At 34.9% G+C, this 22,738-nt stretch overlaps 2 protein-coding genes across 4 annotated transcripts in view; one reads left to right on the forward strand and one right to left on the reverse strand.

Annotated features, from left to right (window-relative positions):
• The window catches only part of LOC110848443 (hippocampus abundant transcript 1 protein), a 46,980-nt gene that overhangs the window by 12,725 nt on the left and 11,517 nt on the right, over positions 1 to 22,738 (reverse strand). The gene's annotated exons all lie outside the window — the stretch shown is intronic.
• LOC118435208 (O-antigen biosynthesis glycosyltransferase WbnK-like) lies at positions 6,612 to 8,903 on the forward strand. The gene is made up of 2 exons (XM_035850788.1): positions 6,612 to 7,014; positions 7,604 to 8,903. The coding sequence occupies exons 1-2, from the start codon at positions 7,008 to 7,010 to the stop codon at positions 8,227 to 8,229; spliced, it is 633 nt and encodes a 210-aa protein (XP_035706681.1). The 5' UTR covers positions 6,612 to 7,007; the 3' UTR covers positions 8,230 to 8,903.

Raw genomic sequence — 22,738 nt, forward strand, 5'->3', positions numbered from 1 at the left:
TCACTTCATTTGCATAAGTAACAAATTTTGTCGAATTTGTGTACCAGATTTATCGCGATTTGTTATCCTGGCCTATTTTTTTGCGAGTTGCAAATTATTTAGCATATTATAATATTGAATTTGCTCGAAAATAATTGAAATATGCAAAACAAATATGTTTTTGATGCATATTTTTGGCAATTTTTTTCCAATTCATTCCGTCACTTTATTTGCACAAGTAACAAATTTTGTCGAATTTGTGTACCTACAAGATTTATCGCGATTTGTTATCCTAACCTGATTTTTTGACATGCTAAATGTATTTGCAAACAGCTCGAAAATAATTGAATTTGTGCTAATTTTTTCTTGAAGTATCGGTTTTTAGTAAACCTTTTCTTCAAAGAATGAATAACTGTTTGAAAATAATTGAAATATGCAAAAATTTACTTTTTGGTGGTGAATAATTTTTTAGCAAACTATTTCTCTAAAGAAGGCGATTTTAGTAATTTTGTGTTTACTCAAAAATTTGCAATCAAAATTCAAAATTTAAATTTGAGACGTATCTTTTGCCAAAATTTCGTGTGCAAATTAGAATTTCAACTAGAAAATATGCATGCATTTTGGATTTTAGACAAACTTTGGTAAATTGAGAACCCAAAAATAAAAATATTTCTATAAGTACTCCCAAATTAAAGTAGCTTATCATCTCATTTGCATAAATCTCACAATTCCCCTTTTCGTCTTTATAAGAAAATATGCAAATGAACTAACATGCAAGTTTAATTTGAGCGTATGTACATATTTTGAACTTGTCAAAATCAGAAGCTCATTCCTTGAAACCTTAATTATTATTATCTACGCAGCATTTGTACCAAGTTTAGAATTTCAGCCTTGAATTTCAACCAAGGCCAACTGACAAAAGCACAAAGCGAATATCGGAAACTAATTTAATTTCGTGAAATAGAAAACCATCCCGATTAACAAACCGTAAATCTTGGCCGATTTTCAGCCTTATCCAAGTCTGCAAATGTGTCACTCGTGGAAGAGCATGGTTTGTTACTGTGAACTTGGTAGACACTTGAATAAAGCATAATCAATCAATCAATCAATCAATCAATCAAATTCACATGATTCTTCGGTAACCATCGCCCAATTTCGCGGATAAACCGTTATTTGCAACAAGTTTGGCGCCCGTTACGCTTTTAACAAGTTGGAAAAATATTGTCACAAATAGTCACAATACAAGATTTTGACCTCAATCTTCTAACGGCTTGGATTTCCAGAGCTGTTACAGCTTCAAAAAGACGCGAATATAGGAATTATGCATAAATATTTAAATATTTTGTGAAGAAGTTAACTTTTTATCATCAAAACTACTTTATTTATTTTTAATCTTGAAAATAAAGTATTCTGACTGTGGTAAAAAGTTAATTTCTTAACAAAAACCTAACTATATTTTGCTATGATTGCTACCTTCTCCACGTAGATTTCCATCTTTTTGTGGCTGTAAAATCCCCAGAAATCTAAAACTCTTTCAAAATACTGCATTTTCACAAAGTATTTCGCCCACCCTTTACTTTCAACATGTCAACTTTTGGCCACATGTCGACCCTGTTTGTCGGGCCGTATTTGTCGAGATTCTTTCCAACTTTGAACTTCATTTGATACAAAGTATGCTTCAAGCCTGGGGAGAAAGTAGCTAGATTTTGGCTTGACGTCCTCCTCCCTTGACGAGAGCGGAGATTGAATCCTGCTCCCCTTTGATTTCTTCCCGACGGGAGATTGAACATATTCTGCTTGAAAAGGGAATCCTTTGTCAAACAGAAAACATCAAAGTGCACAATGGAAAAGGCGACCTTGTTGAATGCAATTATACACATTTTTGTATACAGTTTTATTAAATTCTTTCTTCCCCTTTTTGTAGAGATCAAAAAAGTTTATACGAAATGAAAACCGGGTTCAGGTGTCTGTTGGGGAAAAAAGGCTAAATAAATTAAAAATTGGATACATTTTCAGGGTAGATTTTTATAAAAAGAATTCTCCTTTTGGAACAAAGTGGACTTTGTAACGTGTCAAAACAAACAGGGGCATGAGAAATGTGCAGGTTTAAATATTTAGAGAATTCAGGCAATACTTGGTAACTTTGTATGAAAAAAATCTATTTAAAACTCTAAATTTAAAAATCTAAATAAACTATTATAGAAACTTTTTTCAAAATTTTACAAATATTTCGAATAGCTTCCAAATTTTTGTAAACTTATTCGGGATCAGATCACGGGCGCATCTTTATTTTGCAAAATTATGTTGTAAAGGTTACACATTTTGTAAAGTGAATTGCGTCAAGCATGAAATTTCGACAAAATAATCAACTTTCTCTTAATTTTCATAAAATTTTTGTCACAAGTTAAGTTTTCCAAAACAAGGTTTAATTGGAAAATATGTGTTGGAGAAAATAAAAAGAGTAATAAATTGTCATAATTCTTCTCCAAAAAGAAATTTCCTCTGAAATTTGCCTGTTTGAATTTATTAAAAAAACACTTCTTTCTTCACGTCTCAAAAACTTAGAATTTATACGAAACAGAAATATTAAAATTTTAAAGCACTCTTGTCAGAATCCTGTCCAAAAACACAAAACAGAACAAAAGATTCGTTCTTTTGCATATCAGTTGAAAGATCTAAATATACACGCTTCACAATGTCAGTTAACTTTATGTAAGAAAACTATTTTAAACTTGAACTTACATCAGAAAATGTCGCCTTAAATACAAAAACGTCAAGGTAAAATCATCTCAACTTTTCTTCGCACAAAAGAAATCACAAATTCTGTCTGTCTTTCTCCCTCAGTTTAAAATAAAATATAAACTTTTTAGACAAAATCCGACTAAAAATCTAACCATATGACAAAATAATCTCCGTCTGGGATGAGAAAAGATCAAGTCGTGGCCACCAAGGTTTCAGGTGTTTAAAATACACTTTTCCAAGGACAGGTGGGATAAAGGGGGAAAATTGGAGAAATTCGGTGGGGAAAATGAGAAAAAGTCAGTGGGGCAAAAAGACACGGTTTCCCACCAATTTTGAATAGTAGTGGCGGTAAAGCGACACTTTGTCCCACGTGGTTTTTACCAGTCTTTCGTTTTGTTTGCCAAATTTCGTGCACTTCAAAGCAAGCCGTGCCAGAAATGCGAGGTGCAAGAAATATGCGCCATCTACCCACGCGCCGTATGAACTATTTATGGCCGCGGGATTTAGTTTCTCGCGCCTTATATTTCTTGCAGGTCAAAATATTCACCTGCGAGAAACCACTTTATTCCCGTTATGTCTTGCACCCGACACACTGCTTTTTACCAATGGTAACCTTAAGTTCCTACCAACTCCAACTTTCTCTAGGAATTACGTTTATCGCATACAAAACAACAATTCGTTTTCTTTCTTTCTTCCTTTTTTTACGACAACGTTCACCTTGCCAACTTTCTCTCGCCCGACAAATAAGAATATTCACATGCACCTGAGAGCTGAGCTGAATTGAACTCCCTTGAACTCAAGCTTTTCTAGTGTTATTTTTCTCCAAGTTTCACTTCTTTTTTCTGTTTTTTTCATCCATCCATTACTTACGAGTACAATATAACAATCGGATGCGGGGAAACATTTACGACATGATTTACATGGCGGGCATGATGATCGTCTCTATTTTTCGGGGTAACTTTCTCCCCGCAATTCCACTTCCGATCCGTCAGTTGAGCCATCCATCACTTTTTGGGGAATGAAGTCGCATCCGATTAGAGATGTGCAAAAAAATGTTTGTTTCGCATTAAGAAATTGCAAGTTTCATGATCTTTAAGAATTTTTAATAAATCATAAAATCATAAAGTTGAGTAAATTTGTATCTGTTTGGTGCTAATATATTTCAAAATTTGACAAATAATTTTGCAAATTGTTTAACTTTCAGTTTAATTTGATAAAGCCTTGATGAAATTTGGGAAATTTCCCCTCTTTGGCTGAAATAAGCTTGACAAATAATTGTGTATTTGATAAAACCAAGAAATTTCGTAAAAATTTTCCGTTGTTTACGACCATGCTTGCAAAAATTATATGCCTTGCTTCCCCTAAATTCGGGACACGTTTGTGCACGAGTTACTTATTTTATCTTGCCGCGTGTAATTCGTAAACTTTCCTCTAAAAACAAAAAGCAGAAACTTTGAAAATTTTATAACTGCGAAACTTTCTTCTCTTCCTGCAATTTTGCAGAGATCATGTCCTATGAGAATGTTAGGTTGTAATATATTTACAACTTAATTTTATACAATTTGTTGGAATGCCTTGCTTCCCATACGTTTGAAAATTTTGTGAATTATTTATCAAAATTCGACGCAAGTTTGTAAGTTGGTTATCTTGACACGTGCAAAATTTGCCTAAAACCAAAAGCATAAACTTTGAAAATTATCCCTACATTTAAATTTTTCACTTCGCTAAAATTTTATTACTGCGAAACTTTCTTCCCTTCCTGCAATTTTGCACACATCGTGTGCTATGCGAATATTAGGTTGTAATATATTTCAAAATTTCGCAAATAATTGTGCAAATTGTTTACTTTAAATTTTAAATTATATTTACAACTGATCATTTTATAAAATTTGTACGCCATACATTTGCAAAAATTGCAAAATTCGGCAAGTCAAGTTTGTGAGCAAACTTATCTTGCCACGTGTAATTCGTAAACTTTGCGCTAAAAACAAAAAGTAGAAACTTTGAAAATTCTCTGTATGTCTATATAAATTTTCCATTTCGCCAAATTTTATAACTATGCGAAACCACGTGTACCTCGCAAAATTCCCGTTAAAACAAACCCAGAAACTTTAAAACTCTAAATCTAAATTTTCCGCATCGTCGAATCCCCAAAAATTTTATAACCTCCAAACTTTCTTCCCTTCCTACAATTTTGCACATATCGTGTGCAAAATCCTATGTAATGCGAATATTTAATGAATGAAACGAAACGAGACAACAGATCAAGCCGAACTATGTAAGTAAAAGCTCAAAAGTGAAAGTAGCTCTCCTCGCAAACAATTTACAACCCTGGTCGTGAATAAATTATGAGCCTTCTACTTTTACTAACCAAGCAAAATTAAGTTTCACTCGGACAAGAAGAATGAGTCGAAAGTGAGTAAATCCTAAATTCAATCTCAGCCAAACAAAGTTTAATCGCTCTCCAGAGACGCATTTTACTCCGGATTGCATGTATTCCATTAAAGGAATGACTTTAATGTGGGCAGGAGGAATAAATCTTGGGAGGGTAGATTCCATCATCAGATTTTCTGCACTGGATTAAGAACAAGGCTATTTACGTGTGCTATTTAGGTGTGCAAATCTTGGGGGGATTTGGGCTTCATTCAGGATGAATTACAAAATTTTGAAAAGGTGTCTCACGAGAAATAATTAAATTATGTATTTATCTAAATTGGCACAGAAATTTAAGACTGGTTTTGATTTCCGAATCAAATAGCAAGAAACGCTTTCTTTGCAGTGCAAGAAATCTAGCAAACCCGCAAAAAAACGAAGAAGCATAGTTGCAAAAATTTTGCTGTTTCATTTCTCCCATATTCCAAAACTAACGAACTGATACATTTTTTTGCAGCTACATATTTCCTCCATCGGTAAATGTACAAATGTAACTTGCAAATTTACTGTAGGCCTGATTTTCGGTTAAAATAACATAAGTATCGTAGTTGGAACTGTTATGTGAATTTCCAATCAAAGTTTGCACATTTTCATGCGAAAACGATATGCCTCCATTTATAGCGTATGTTCATGTAGTGACATTACAGTTATATCTAAAATGCAATAAATATGTGTAACTTGCGTCATCTACTATTTTATAATGGTTGTTCCACCCGAGTAATTTCGTACAAAGTGACAACGTAAGAAAGTCGATCAACGGGAAAATCATGGTCGAATGGTGTTAACTAATTTCCCATGTCGAATTATTTCTTTTCCTTCACATCGTTCAAGACGAGTACTTTTAGGCACAAGATTTTATTACGATACATAAAATGTACCGAAATTTTACAAAGTTTCCAAAATATTTGATTTCAAGAAGTCTTTCTTTTCCATATAATTCTAACGTGTGTTGTGCTAATAAGTTTGCAAATTTTTGCAATAGCAAGACTCGAATTGGGTTGGTTGGATGCCTAATATTATTTTTGTGCGTTATTTTATTACTAGTTTATTGTCAAGATGGGTTGATTGTGCACGAAAATGTAAGTTATTTTTTATCCTATAAAAATTACGTCTCATAATTTAAAAAATCTTGCTTCAAAAATCTATCGAAGATGTCTCATGCCGTCAAAATCGACACACTTTTAATCATTTCTCAGCTCTGGGAATCTATTTTAAAATTCGAAAAATTTGTAGAGCAGGGAGTTGCCAATTTTTTAAAAATATACACTCCAGATTTTGACACTTTTTGAAGGAGGAGATCTCTAATTTAAGAAGCCTTCAGAAACATTGGAACTCGTCGAACTGGCTCAAAAAACTCAACGCCATTCCATCAATCAATTCACTGACTACAAATTTGTCGTCCAGAATTTTAAAATAAGTTCCCAGAACGGAAAAATGATTACAAATGTATTGCTTTTTACGATTTCGGTAATACGTCATCAAGTCCTTCAAGTTAACAAAAATTCTTCTCGAATTTTCAGAACGATTTGAAAACTCTACCGATTTTTCGGAGTGAATTGTACACCTCTCGAAATTCCACCTCCACCTCGTCAGCATCTGTCCTGCTCTCGGTGAGAGGTGGGATTGGAAACCAACTTTTCCAATTTGCTTGTGCTTACGCGTTGGCGAGAAAGTTTGGATGGCCACTTTACATCCATGTCCCATCGAGAACGACGCCGGCGGAAGTGGTGGAGAGATCATTTTCACTGGACCACTTTCATGTTCCGATCCACTCCTGGAATCGGGTGGACGATAAGTGGATATCAGAACGACAAGAGGACATTGTCCAGCTCGAAGATAGAGAGTTGCTAGGAATGACTGGTAGGTAATATGAACCGGAGATAAGTATTTTTGCAGGAAATGTGACAAAATCATGTGAAAAAATAGGTAATAAGAACCCGAGGATATAAGCAACTTTTTGCAGGAAATGGGGCAGAATCATGTTGCAAAAAAATACAGATTGTCCAAAAAACACGCAAAAATATCCCTTCAAAATTCTGAATAATTTAAAGTTGATGAGAAACTGGAGTATTTAGAAATTAAAGAGTTATAAATTAAAAATTAATGACAGACAAAATCGTGTGGGCTTTGATTTCTCGTAATTTTCTGTAAAAAAGCTACGCTTTTCCGAAAACATTTGGGCTTATTTACCATTATCTTTTCAAAAGATTCGATTTATTAACTAAATTTTCCTTCTTTTTCAAACCATTTGTAACAAAATCGACTTACAATGTATGTAAACACAACCTCCTATTTTTTCCACTGCAGAAACGCCACATTTTTTTGCAATACAACCCTTTATCAGAACCTCAGTTCTTACAAAAATTTTAAAATTAAAAATCATGTACACCTAAATTTCCAAGTTTTTTGACATCGTGTAGTAAAAATCTCCTATTTTTCTCCTACATAGAACGCCACCCATCAATCTCCGCCCACAAAATCGTCCAACTCTCTCCCAAAGATTACTGTCAATCTGAAACCTTCTTCGAACCTTATCGTTCCGAAATTGTCACCCTTTTCCAACTAAAACCCACCCCTCTTCATTCCAATAATAATACGGCCCTCTTCCACCACTACCACACCCTCATCACCTCCACCTCTTCCACCTCTTCCATCGCGGTCCACATTCGTCGCGGAGATTTCGTCTCGACCGGAAACGCCGTCCCTCTTTCCTATTATGTCGACGGGATCACATATTTCAACTCGGTTTTCAAAAACCCCACATTTTTCATTTTTTCGGATGAAATTTTGACCCCCAAAGATAAAGAAAAGTTAGGACTGGAGAAAAATTTCTGTTACGTTGAGGGACTAAACTCTGCCATTATGGATTTCGAACTTATGACTATATGTTCTCATGGATTGATAGGAAACAGTACGTTTGCCTGGTGGGCGGTATATTTGATGAAAAATAGGGACAAAATTGTACTAGCGGCAAGCCCGAATTTGCAAAATATTTGGTCACCTTATTTTCGATGGCAGTATAAATATCTGTATTATCCGGTTAGTTGGAGAAAGATTGAGGTAAAGTATGAATGACGGCACACTCTTAGAAAACTGGTATTAAATCATTACCGACCAGAGTACAAATATATGTAATGACTCGACCGTCCCTGGTAATAACGGGCATTACCGTTTAGTAATGTTGTGACAATAAGAAATTTACCAAAAAGAAAGAAACTATTACCAATCCGGTAGAAACTTATTACCAAAGCAATGCCAGGGCAAAGTACATATCTGACTCTACCAGATTTTTAACAGTGTATAATAAATTTGCGATTTATGTACATAAATTTGCGTTTTTTTTTACCCGGCGTGTAAGCAAATTTGGTATTTAATGGTACGAATTCAACCAAACTTTGAGAAATCATCCGTACATCTGTCATTAAGTATTTAATCGTTTTAAAACAATAAATGGACATTGGCGCTGGACTTGTACAGCACAAAAAAAAAATACAAAATTTATTTAACATAAAAAAAATTAAAATTTTATTTTTGAATTGCAAAATTTATTCTTAAGAATTTATTAACTTATCAAAACCGGTTTTTTAAGAGTAGATAATTTACCAAGTTGAATTTCTTTTACCGATTATCCTAAGGCATCTGTTAGAAAATGATCTTATTTTTTAGGCTGAATAAATAGATATTGACGTTGGCGTTTTACATTGCAAAAAAAAATATTTTACTTTGAATTTTTTATGCTTTCCATTCAAAAAAATTTTGTAAGTTTGTAACATTTGTCATTTCGCAAATTGTTGGCACTGAATAAATTGCAATGCAAAATTGCAAATGTGCCATTACATTCAGCAATACAATGTTCCTATCTTTATAATAAATGAGTAATAAACTAACGCACAAAAATAAAATTAGGCGTCCAACCAGCACAATTCGAGTCTTGCTATTGCAAAAATTTGCAAAATTATTATTGCAAATTCCAAGAAATGTGCGTACATACATATTTCGTACATCTAACAACATCTTTTGCCAGTATTGTTAGCTTTCCAACAAGATAAGCCCGTTACATACATATATTCTTATTTACTTTCTCCTCGCTTTCATATGCAAAAAAAATGCATTAATTTTCATGGAAATCTACACAAGTAGATTATGTCAAAGAAGAACAGTGGCCGCGGAAGCTGTGGGGACATGTGGGGACGTTAACATTGTAAGATAGGGGAGGGAGGGGCTGGTTTGTATAAGATGGGCAGATGATGAGGACATCGAACAACCGTGGGGACATTGCCCCTCTGTCCCCACTCACGCTTCCACGGTCACTGACGAAGAAAAACAGACGAATTTACTGAACAAGCGGAATAATTCTATAGGTTAATTTGCTCCAAAACTGAGGATTGACTATTGTATGTGACTCATAATTAGGGAGATGACTACAGTACGTAAGTAAAAGGATAGACTTCCTTCATAATTCAACAACCACGTTTGGACAGACAAACAGACAGACAAAACAAGGAATGGAGAGAGGCTAAATAATGAAACGGAATATTGCGACAGGGCGAAAACCGACCTAAACTGGAAATGTTTACTTCATTCGACTTTCCCAGCTCAGCATCCAGCATTTAATATTTCATAACATTTCAACCTCGCAAATTACGAATGGCTATATAACAAAGTTTGGCTAAATTAGTAAACAAAATTGCCACTGTTATATACCGAAAAGGGAGGTGACAAGTCTGCATGTTACAAAGTCATTGGAGTACGTAATCCTACAAATTTCAAAATTTTTATACAAACCCCAAATTTGCAATAACCAAGTAAAATTTTGTATTAAATTTGAAAAATTTGTCGCCAAATTTGTACCATTATTGACTGAACCTATTCGAGTGCATAAAAGATTTCGACGCAAAATCAGAAGTTGTATAACCCAAATAAAACTTTGCATCAATTTTTTCTCCAAATTTATACGCTTGCTGATTTGACCAAGTGCATAGAAAATTTCGAACTTGCATAGCATTCCAAATTACGAATGAAAATATACCAAAGCCTAACTAAATTGCATAGTAAACAAATTTATCCCTGCTATTCTACCTAGTTTCAACAATTTCCCACAACAGTGAAAATTATGTTACAACCTTATTTGGACTCATAATGAATTTCAAAAATCTCTTAGTTTTTACTCCAAAATAAAAATGTTCTCTAAATTTGTTTTGTACTCAAAATGCATAAAAGTTCTATAAATGTGATCCCCAACGTATACAAAAATATTTCACGTGCTTCAAGAAATTAGTCCAAAATTTCAAAATTGCTCCGGACTTTCACAAATCTCACAATTTTTATTTTTATTTTTCTTACTCCTAAATAATAATTTTCGCTAAATTTGAACTCAAAATTCATAAAACCTCCATAAAATGTGATCCAAATATACATAATTGCACGTGCTTCACAAAATGAGTCCATACTCCTACATGCAGATTAATTCGGCCAAAACTAATGCGCGCCCACATTACATTAAGAGAAGAGAAAGTGCTTTCTCCAAATTACCAAGCCGGGAGTAATCAGAGATGATGGAAAAGTACCAGACAAACAATTAGATCGCAACGTACATACGTAAGTAAACAAACCATAAACAATTATGCCATTTTATGTATGTATATCTACCCTCCTTTGCATGTTTGCAAATAGACCCTGGTCATGCTACCACTTACCCTAACAAAAAAAATGAAACGTAACACAACCCACAAAATAAATGGGTTCACTTTCATTTCATCCACTTTTTCACAAGCAAACAGCAAAAAATGGTGAAGAGAAAGTCAGAATGTAACAAAAAGAAAGTCGGAATTTTCTCGATTGGCAGAACCAGTGGCCGCGGAAGGGTGTGGACAGAGGCACAATGTCCCCACGCTTATTCGATGTCCGCATCATCTGCCAATGTTATATAAACCCCTCCCTCCCATATCCTGCAATTTTAACGTCCCCACATGTCCCCACAGCTTCCGCGGCCACTGATTACACGAATATAACATACTTTTATACAATGGCCGCGGAAACGTGTGGACAGAGGGACAATGTCCCCACGCTTATTCGATGTCCGCATCATCTGCCAATGTTACACAAACCCCTCCCTCCCCCATTCTACAATGTTAACGTCCCCCGATACCCCCGCAGCTTCCGCGGCCACTGTGCGACGCTACACTGTAAATATTTATCGTAATGTTTGAACAACAAAAGTTAATGAGAAGAAGAGAGAAAAAAAGAAAACAGATGAAAGTCAGTATGTATTTACTGTAATTAATAAAATGGCGTTTCTGTCCTGTTAGTTCATCCCATGTCACGGTCTGTACTGTTTAATGTTTCGTATTTGTTTAGCCGAAGAAATTAAGCAACTGAGCTGAGCGGGAGCCTAAAAATAAATAAAACAAGAGCAGAGTGAAAGCTCATCCGAGGTGAAAGTGGGTGGACTGGACGACCAAATGGTAATCATTATCTCGAATGGAACCCAACCCGAGCGTGTGAGTGAAAGTTAGTGGACGTGGACGACGAGGTGAAAATAGACCTCGAAAGTAAGTAAAGTAACGAACGGATAATGAAGCCTGTTTGATTACTGTTTTTATCTATGTACACTCTAAAATATGTAGTGGCAAAACTATAAGCGGCGGGAAAATGTAAATTTCTCAGGAAATGAAGTAGGCCTAAATCTTACCATTCGGTAAAAAGTAATTTGTACTTCGGGTGACAATTTTGTTACCATATTATTCACAAAACTATAACTAATCTCCGAGTAATTCGAATGATCATAAAACAATTATATAGTTAAAAAATGCATGTATTTACTCACCGTGAAATTTAAATTTGTCAAAATGAATGAATCGGAAACAAACATTTTGCTAATACCCTTTGTTACCACAGTCTTAACAAACTGGTATTAAATCATTACCAACCGGAATACATGTTTTAATATATGACTCTGCCGGCACGGTAATAATGTGAATTATCGTTTAGTATATGTGATGTTGCGGCAGTGACAAATTTCCTACTCAGAAACAAACTACTACCAATCCGGTAACAAATTACTACCAAATCAGTACCAGTACGGAGTATGTATGTGATTCTACCAGATTTTTAACAGTGCATACTATTTACAGTGTTATGAATCTATGATTAGTACATATGTTAATCCCTGAGTAACTTATTTACCGCGAATTTTAAATTTGCGACCATACCAGAAATCGGTAACAAACTTACTGGTAATACCGTTTGTTACCACCGAATTATTTGCAGTGTCCCCATAACCAAATGAATAATGACACCTGAAACCCTTGACAAGACCAGCATTATTATATTTTCCTTTTTTGGGGGAGAGAAAGCTTTGTAAGTTTCGTCCAATTTCATGCTAGAAACTTTTTGCTGCAGAAAATGAAAGTCGCCCACACGTTGTTTTTCTGCGTGATAAATTAGTCCTTATCGCCTCCAGCTTTCTTTCCCCACTTCAATTAACTTGCTTTCACAGAAAAACAGATTTCCCACACAAAATTGGAATCACCAACAATTTTCATTACTGCAGAAATATTTATATTTACAGGAGATTGCAGATTTTCGTTGTACAACTTTCTATCGTAGAAATCCGTTATTTTTTTCACCATTTGGAAACATTTGGAAGAACCTTTGTTTTTTGTCATTTGCTTTATTTTGAGACAAATTAAGGCAGATTTTTTTACAAAATTGGAATCACCAACAATTTTCATTACGGCAAATAAAAATATTTATATTTATGGGAAATGGAAAATTTTTCTTCTAGAAATCCCATTATATTTTTTCACCATTTGGAAGAACCACTATATTTTTTAAATGTGCTTCATTTTAGTGGTGCAAATTAAGGCAGATTTTCCACATAAAATTGGAATTAACAACAATTCTGATTACTGTACAAATATCAAATATTTTATTTACTGGAAATTGCTAATTAACGAAATTTTCATTGTGCAACTTTCTCTCCTGGAAATCTATCAACTTCTTTCACCAGAAACCTTTGGAAGAACCCCTGTTTTTTCAATGTGCTTAATTTCGACGAAAATTAAGGCAGATTCCACACAAAATTGGAATTACCAACAATTTTCATTACTGTAAGAATATTTATATTTTCGGGAAATTGCAAATGTTCATTGTGCAACTTTCTCTCCGAGGAATCCATCAACTTATTTTCACCTTGAAATAGAAACCTTTGGAAGAACCCCTATTTTCACCATCTGCTTCATTTTGCCGTAAATTAAGGCAGATTTTATTACATATTATTCCAAATTGGGGAGAAGAAATGATAGAAATTTACTGAGGATTTCCTGAGAGATTGATTTCTTTGTGTAATAATTCAATTTACCAAAAATGTTCTTTATTGTAAAAATAGTTATTGTAAATTTCTCTAGTATTTAGAAATTTAAAAGAAATCAAAATATATCAACTTTTTTTCACCTTGAAAAAGAATCTTTGGAAGAACCCATATTTTTGTCATCTGCTCATTTAGCCGTAAATCAAGGCAGACTTTGTTACATATTATTCAAAATTAGGAATAATGAGAAGAAATGATAGAAATTTCGTGAGAGATTGATTTCATTTTCTTGTGTAATAATTCAATTTAGCAACAATTTTCATTACTTGAAAAATAGTTATTGTAAATTGAAAATTTATTAAGTTTTCATTTTGGAACTTTCTTTCGTATTTAGAAATTTATAAGAAATTAAAATCCATCAACTTTTTTTCACCTTGAAATAGAAACCTTTGAAGAATCCCTATTTTTACCATCTGCTTCATTTTTCCGTAAATTAAGGCAGATTTTATTGCATATTATTTCAAATTGGAGAGAAGAAATGATAGAAATTTTGTGAGAGATAGATTTCTTTTCAACTTAAATTTTCTAACAATTTTCATTATTCAAAAAATGCTTACTGTAAATTGAAAATTCATTAAATTTTCATTTTGCAACTTTCTCTCATATTTAGAAAATTATAGAAAATCAAAATTCATAAACTTTTTTTCACCTTGAGACGGAAAGCTTTAGAAGAACCCATATTTTCACCATCTGCTTCATTTTGTAACGTAAATTAAGGCAGATTTTATTACATATTATTCCAAATTGGGGAGAAGAAATGCTAGAAATTTTGTGAGAGATAGATTTCTTTGTGTAATAATTCAATTTCCAATTTTCCTTTTAGTAGTAAAAAATGTGAACTTTTTTCCTCTTTTCACTTCGTCTCCGTCACGTTATTATACTTTCTTTGATTGCTTTTTCCGACTCCTCTTCTCCTCTTGTTAGTGAAGGATCTCGGATCTCATGGTTCGTCTGCTTTCACTCTGTGCAGTGGCGGCGGAAGAATGCGTGGGGACAGAGGGACAATGTCCCCACGGTGGTTCGAAGTCCGCATCATCTGCCCATGTTATACAAGGCCCTCCCTCCCCTATCAAGTTAATGACCCCAGATCTGCCCACAGCTTCCGCGGCCACTGATTACACTAGTGTAACATACTTTTATGCAGTGGCCGCGGAAGGGTGGGGACAGAGGGATAATGTCCCCACGGTTGTTCGAAGTCCCCATCATCCGCCCATGTTGAATGAACCTTTCCCTCCCTATCGTACCTAATGTCCCCAGATGCCCCACGGCTTCCGCGGCCACTGCCTCTGTGTGTCTATTATATACCAACTTTTTTTAAAAAATCACTAAAAGTAAAATCTCACAGGAGTCGGAATAAATGAAAGTATTCATCAACTCTTGTGTTGTGACCCTTACGATACGAATGGCCAATCCATCTATTCATTCAGCCATTCATCTTGTAAGGTCACATTTCTAGCGTTTACTTTCACCTTGCCATAACTTTTTGCGGTATTAACAACTTTTTCGCATCTGTATTTTTTTTAGCAAAATCACTCAAGCAAATTAACGACCGGGTAAATGAGTAACTTGAGTAAAAAATATAATTGAAACCTATGTACTTCTAGGGTAAAAAAGTTTTAGCAAAATGTTTGCAAATCGTTCAATTTGCAAGGTTTGACGTGACCACGCCATAAATACATACGTTAGATTATGTAACCCTCATCTTGTTTAAAGGAGGCATAACTTTACCAAAGTAAACGCATTTCAGACCAAAATTGCACATCTCGCCGCAATTTTTGCAAACGGTCCCATCCCCAAAAAGTTTACTTTGCCGTGTCCCCACACCAAACCAGGGTCATATTCCAAATTATGCAGATTATGCAACCCTACCCCATCTTTTTTTAAAGCGGCATACATAACTTTACCAAATTACGATCAAGGTGAACGCCAAAAATTTCGCCACAATTTTTGCAAACTGTCCAATCCGGAAAAACTTCACACTGCCACGACTATGCATACTGACATATATTCAAAATTATGTAACTCTTCTTACGCAATTTTATACCCTATTTTGCAAAACCTTTAAAATACAGTGTCATCATAAAGTTAAGGTTTATGCACAACGTCCAGTCCACTCTATCCACAAAGTCGACTTTATTGCTCCAGTAACATGAAGTGAAAGTGCCCCAGTTACTTAAACCCAAACCAACTTTTCCTACGTATGTAGCTTTCTCCATCCAAACTTTAAATTCCTTCGGGGAATGAAAGATCCGAATTTTCCAGGGATTTGAATTTCCACGAATTTTCAAACATCCCCATTTATTTTGCTATACAGCCTTCAGCCCAGCTCAGCTTAACGTTTAACCCCCGCATTTTATGGAGAACAACAAAAGACAGCCAAGTGAAAGTTAGTAGCTCGACGCTCGACGGGATTAAGGTCGACGTGATCATGGCGTGATTTTCCTCCTTGTTTTTCTTACTTGTTTCATACATATGCAAATCTAGCCAAGTCTGGGTCTATGATGGGTTTTATATATCCTTATAAAAATGGAGGTGTTCCAGCGTATTCTCCCTGATTTTGGGCAAACTAATGTCAATCGAGGACAGATTTAGTTAGGAAGAAATTTGCGAAAGACATGATCTCCCAATGGAAATATTTGCATCTGAAATCTGCTAAATTTGCTAGATTTGCAAAAATTTGCAAAATATAATTTTCTATCTGCAAACTTACAATGGAAGTCTCCCAGCGAATGCTCTCAGATTTTGAGCAAACTAGTGTCAATCGATCGCGAATTTAGTTAGGATGAAATTTGCGAAAAACACGATCTCGCAATTTGGCACAGATTTTTGCACCCAAGGAGGAGAAACTGCTCCCTAAAGTTGACATATTTTACACTTTCCAAATTTACTGTATGTTTTCTCCTCTTTGGATGCAAATATCTCTGCCAAACGTTATTCCCATTGGGAGATCGTGTGTTTCGCAAATTTCATCCTAATTAAACTTTTCCTCGATTGAAACTAGTTTGCTCACAATCGGAGAGCATACGCTGAGAGACCTCCATTGTGAGTAACCTCATAAAAATTGGATGATGGTGGTGAAAAAAAATCCCCAATTTTCTCTCCTACACACAAAACTGGAATAATGAACAGAGATTATACTTCATATTATGCGGCGATACATACAACACATCACGGCTTTAGTACAGATCAGCTCAACAACCTCATAAAAAGGATAAAAATACATGAAAAAAAATCCAGGCTAAAATAAACATAGAATAATTTCAGAAATTTAAAAAAATCCATGACCAAAAAATTCAAAGATGAAAATAACATCTCAAAACTTTAAGAAATACCGCATTTCTAGCCAAAAAAAATCAAATCACCTGCTTAACAATTTCGTAAAAGGGATAAAAATCCAGGTTAAACTAAGCACAGAGAAAAGAGTTTCAGAACTTCAGAATTTCGAATTTTATTAAATTCCATTATTGAATATCTACATTTCTGAGATTTGTTGTTTTGGTAGAATTTAGCCTCTAATTTTAGCACTTCAGAAAATTATACAACTAAAATTTCTGAAATTCCTAATTTAAAAAAATTCTATATCGAGAAATCTTAACCGAAACATCTCAAAAATTTCTAGTAAACCGCATTCCAGTAAAAAATCAAATTCGACTTTTAACCTGCCCAAATTTTTGCTCTGAACAAAAATTCCAACCAAATTCTACCCTGAAAAATCGGTTCTGTATTTACGTCCACACAAAAAAATTGTGTCCATATGTTGCCACATGTTTCCTTCCTTGGATGGATAAAGGAAACCCGAGAATCCGCTCGTAAATTTACATCCGCCCGGCGTCGTCACATTTTGTTATCCTTCCCGTAAAAAAATAGTGACCCAGATCGGATTTATGGGAACAAAAGGGTCCAATTTCTACCAATCTGTCTTTTATGTAGGAAACTGAATTAGCAAGTTAACGGAAATGTCCATCTCTGCATCGCAGTCTCATCTCAGCCAGGGTATGGTTTTTTGCACTATTTCTTGCACTACTCTGCAAGAAATGCATGCATGCAAAATATTGGCGCCACCTAACGGCTCTCCCAGTCTTTTGGGTTCAAGTAACCATTTAATTTGCAAGAAATAGCGGGGAGAAAGTGGTTTCTTGCAGGTAATATTTTGACCTGCAAGAAATGCAAGGTGCAAGAAACTACGCCCCACCGAGGTAAATACTTCATGCGACGTTTGGCTAGATGGCGTTTAATTCTTGCACTTTCTCCCAGTTTCTTGCATTTCACATTTCTTGTTTTGCACTCGAAGAAAGTAGTACAACCGCAAAAAAACATTGGGTCACCCTCTGTAAATACTATGCTGAGTTCAGTGTTGTAGTAATTAATTACAAAAGTAATTAATTACGTAATTAATTACAAGAAAAATCGAGAAAGTAATTAGTAATTAGACTTTAATTACTTTGTGGCAATGTAATTGTAATTAGTAATTAATTACTTCGCTTCAATTGAGTAACAAAGTAATTAATTACTTTGAGTAATTAATTACTTGATTGCATGGAATTGGAATGCATATTAGCAAAATCGTGATTTGCAAGATCACTTTTAGACTATCGTGAAGATTACTTTTGCGTTAATTACTCTCCCAGTATCAATTATTCATTTTCTTTTAATTTGATTTGTTGGAATATATATACTTAGAATTAGATTAATTTTAAAAGGTTAATTGCAGTTCTTTAGTATATTGCCGCTCTTAGAAATATAGCATTAAAATATTACCAAGCGGTATTCATATGTGACTCTACCAAAGTGGTAGTGGTTAGTAATGCAGTGTAGTAATACCTCGGTATTAAAGTTTTACCATATCGGTAACAAATTTTTACCGATCGGTAAAAATAGACCGGTGTCGACCGGTATACTTTTAAGACCAAGCGGTAGCAACTTTGACACCAGGAAATTAATACCTGTGTGACTATACCATACTTATAAAATTGCGCCGTCATGATTATATAAAAAATGTAATTAATTTGTAATTAAGTAATTAATTACTTTCGATGGAAGTAATTGTAATTGTAATTAATTACTTGACTGATGTAATTAGTAATTGAGTAATTAATTACTTTCTCTCGTCAAATGTAATTAAGTAATTAGTAATTAATTACAAATTCAAGTAATTAAGCAACACTGGCTGAGTTATACAGATTTCCCGCTAGATGCTGCTTATTTCCTGCATTTCCAGCACTCCAGCAATAAATTATTTCCCCAAAATAACAAATTCTTCCATTTCTCACACTAGTGCAAGAAATAATTTCTGCAAAAAAAAACAATTTCTTCCCATAATTTCTACCAGCTGTTTTTTTTCTGGGGAACCCTAATCTCATCTCATTATCCCTCCACAGAACAATTTCATCCCTAACAAAGCAAGCAAAATACTGCATTTTCTTCCCCACGACGATCACCTCAATCTCATCGCATTTTCATTTCATCGCCGCACAATGAAAATAATGTACCGTCGTTCGTCGGCCTGATTGGATTGGATGTCACGTCCACGTCACGGAGAAAGTTGAGAGCTTTCTTTTCTCTTCTGTCCGACACCCACACACACGAACAATAAGTTCACAATGTGACCAGTGGCCGCGGAAGGGTGGGTGGGGACAGAGGGACAATTTCCCCAGGGTTGTTCAATGTCCCTATCATCTCTCCATGTTATATAAACCCCTCCCTCGCCTATCCTGCATTGTTAACATCCCCACAGCTTCCGCGGCCACTGATTACACGAGTATAACATACGTTTGTGCAGTGGCCGCGGAAGTGTGTGTGGGGACAGAGGAACAATGTCACCACGGTTATTTCGAGGTCCCCATCACCTGCCCATCTTATACAAACCCCTCCCTTACCTTACCCTACAATGTTAATATCCCCCGATGTCCCCACACCTTCCGCGGCCACTGGTTCACACCATCACCACCACGACCAACCACCCGGCCCGGCAATGGGTGTCCTGACACGGAAAATGTTCATTATTCGGTCAAGTCCATGTAATTCGAGGTAAACTTTCACGCCAAAAGTTCCCCGTATAACGGATCGATTAGAAATACGGACTTTTGGCGTATTTCTGCATTGCGGATGCATTGCGAACTATGGAGAAGAGAGAGGAAGAGAGTGGCATATTGGGAATGAAATGAAGAGTGACTCGTGTTTGGACAGGAGGACAAAGTGGTTGTCGGATCGGATTGATAGGAAATTGTACTAATCTGATTGCGACATTGGTAAGTGGGGACCAAATTGTGAGACAGTTTGAATGAAAATGAGTCGTTAATTTGATGATAATGCTAAATTGGCACACCTGCAAGCGGCGAGATTAAGAAAATCTTTCGAATGCTGGTAAATTGTATAAAATTCGTAAATTTCTAGACAAATTTGGTTTCCCTTTCTCTGCAAAAGTTTGGCCAATTTTCTGCAGAGCGGTTTGTGCAAAAAAAGTTGCAGAATTATTCACATACAGTTCTTCACAATACAACGGGTAGAAATTTTCAGATTGCAAAAACAATAAATATGCAGAATACAATATAAATCGATTTCTACTGAACTGTATTCGTAATCTTTGTAAATTTTTGAAATTAGAAATATTCTGGATACAAACTATTTCAAATTGACACCGATCAAGGCCCCGTGGCTCTGATCTGCTTGGTAAAGTGGGCAAAAAATAATGCCACAAACATTTACTTCGTTACAAAGATCAGCGTGAAAACGTTCAACTTTTACTGGACACCAATTCTCCAAATTTTTAGGATATTAATAATAATTACCAAAAAAATGAATAATTCGACACACCTGAAACATGGCTAATCCCCCCGACCGCGGAATCACTATCCGACCACCACCCCCACTCCCTTTTCTCTTCATTACGCTAAAACTTGGCAGAATTGCATATTTTCCTCCTCCCCCTTTGAAGTTACACAGGCATCGCGAACAAATTATAAATTTCCAACAGGACGTGAAAAACCTTCGTTTTGGCCACCAAAGTATGGCCATTGAAGAGTGTAGTGTTGTAACGAAATCGTACAACACTACACTCTTCACGGGAACAATTGCCAATCAAAACTGAAACTGCGTCTATTAAAATGGTGGAACAATGAACCTTAAAAACTATTAAACACAATCCGCCACAATAACACGTGAAGTGTCAACAATCAATTCGGTGAATCGAGTTATAAAACATGGTTATTATTATCCGACTTGTTGGCATAATATTTGACTAATTAATCAATATCTACGGTTTGTATAATTTTGGAGGAATAATAATTCCTAATTTTAGCGGTATCCGTGAAATGGATCAATTATCGGAATTATTTACATGTCTGACGTTACTTATTAATGTTAAGTGGGTGATAAATAAGTAAGTGTAAATTTTTGAGAAAATTGAGACACGCACGGATGACTTTGACCTTCAGAGGTTCGTCAAAAATCCAATTTTCCTAAGGTTTTGAAAATTCTTACATAAAGAGTCCCCCGAGAGATGATATTACCCCCAATATCAAATTGAACTGTTTTATTTTTTTAACATTTCCTGACCTTCAAAATATCAAAAAAGCTCGAGTTTACTAATGAATACGTAAACGTAACGTAGCTAATATTTGAGCGAGAGTGTGTAGTAATGGCGCAAGGATTTTCAAAATCTGAGCAAAATTTGATTTTTGGCAAGGGTTTTGTAATCAATGTAAACTGTGCAAATTTTGTGGAACCAGGCAGTGCAATGGATGCCTCTTAAATGTTGTGCATACATAAATTGCTTCAAAATTTCTTGAAAACCTTACTTTATTCGTCCCATTAAAAAATATTCGTGCACCAAATTCTCGACGCTACCGCAAATAAATTGGACACCAGGATTGCAAACCGGTCCAAAAATCAAAGCGATAATCGTGCATACATGTGCAAAAGACGCATCCGAAATGTTGTACATAACTTTTTTCGACATTTCTTGAAAATATTACTTTGTCGCATTAAAAAATATTTATCCTTCATTCATCCCCCAAATTTTCGACGCTACCAACCACAAACAAATTGGACCCCAGGATTACAAACCAGTCCAAAAACCAAACCGATAATCGATTTCAATATCCACATTATTCCTTCTGTCCTGTCGGTGCCTAAGTAAGTACAAAAGTGCTCAAAAACTAGTATCTACTAATCGAACCATACAGAGTCCACACCGACACTTACTTAGTTATTAAGCAAACATGCAACTACACCCTTTCTGAAGGACACAAGCGAAGAATAACTAATATTGATTTGATTGATCAATTCCCACCCGAACGACCAACTTCAATTTTATTTGGCATTTCATTTCCACGCGGAAAAAGAAATAAGGTAGCAGTTTTATTAACACGCGAAAAAAATGGTGTGCAATAAAGTTGACCCATTTCATACCTACCTACATTCATATTGCACAATGAACGTGTTTGGTTACATGTGTGGAACTATGCAAATATTAATATACCTTCTTTCGCTATACATAAGGCTTTAAAAAAATAACGGAATTATTTATTCGTCACCTTTACGTGAGGAGAGAAGAGTAATCAATACAAAACTTTTTTTGGTGACATTTTGTATTTCATAGATGTTTGAACTTTAGAAAAGTTTGTGAACTTTGAAATATGTGGCCAAATATGAAATATGTACTCGATTCTCGAAAAAAAAACATGATAAAAAATGTGCAAATTTTCAATTTACTTGAGAAAATGAAAGAAAATGGGGCTTACTTTTCATTACACTATTCTTTTAAAACGGATACACTTTTGAAATATGAAATCATGCCCAAATTTTGGATCTTCTCTATTGTTCAGAATTTTTATTAAATCAAAATCCAAACAAACCACCGGAAATGACTATGCCAAACTTCTATTAGCCAATAAATCTTAATACAATTCTTTACGTGAGAGGCCAGTAATCAAATCAAATCAATGCGAATTTTTTTGTGATATTTTTTTCGTACGTGTTTCAACTTCACGCCGAAAGAGAAAAGTTTGTAAAGTTGGCCATATTTATATTGAAATATGTAGGTAGAAGAACGTTCTGATATTTGCTTTTCAGAAAGAAATGTGCAAATTCCGATTTACTGAAGAAAAACAGGGGTTTAAACAATTAAAAAAACAAACCGATAAACTTATAAAATCATAAAATATGGACCAAGTTTGGAATTTTCTCGCTTTTCATAATTGTTTGTGCTACCAG

The sequence above is a fragment of the Folsomia candida genome, unplaced genomic scaffold (genome assembly GCF_002217175.1).
Source record: "Folsomia candida strain VU population unplaced genomic scaffold, ASM221717v1 Fcan01_Sc004, whole genome shotgun sequence".
Taxonomy (NCBI): Eukaryota; Metazoa; Arthropoda; class Collembola; order Entomobryomorpha; family Isotomidae; genus Folsomia; species Folsomia candida.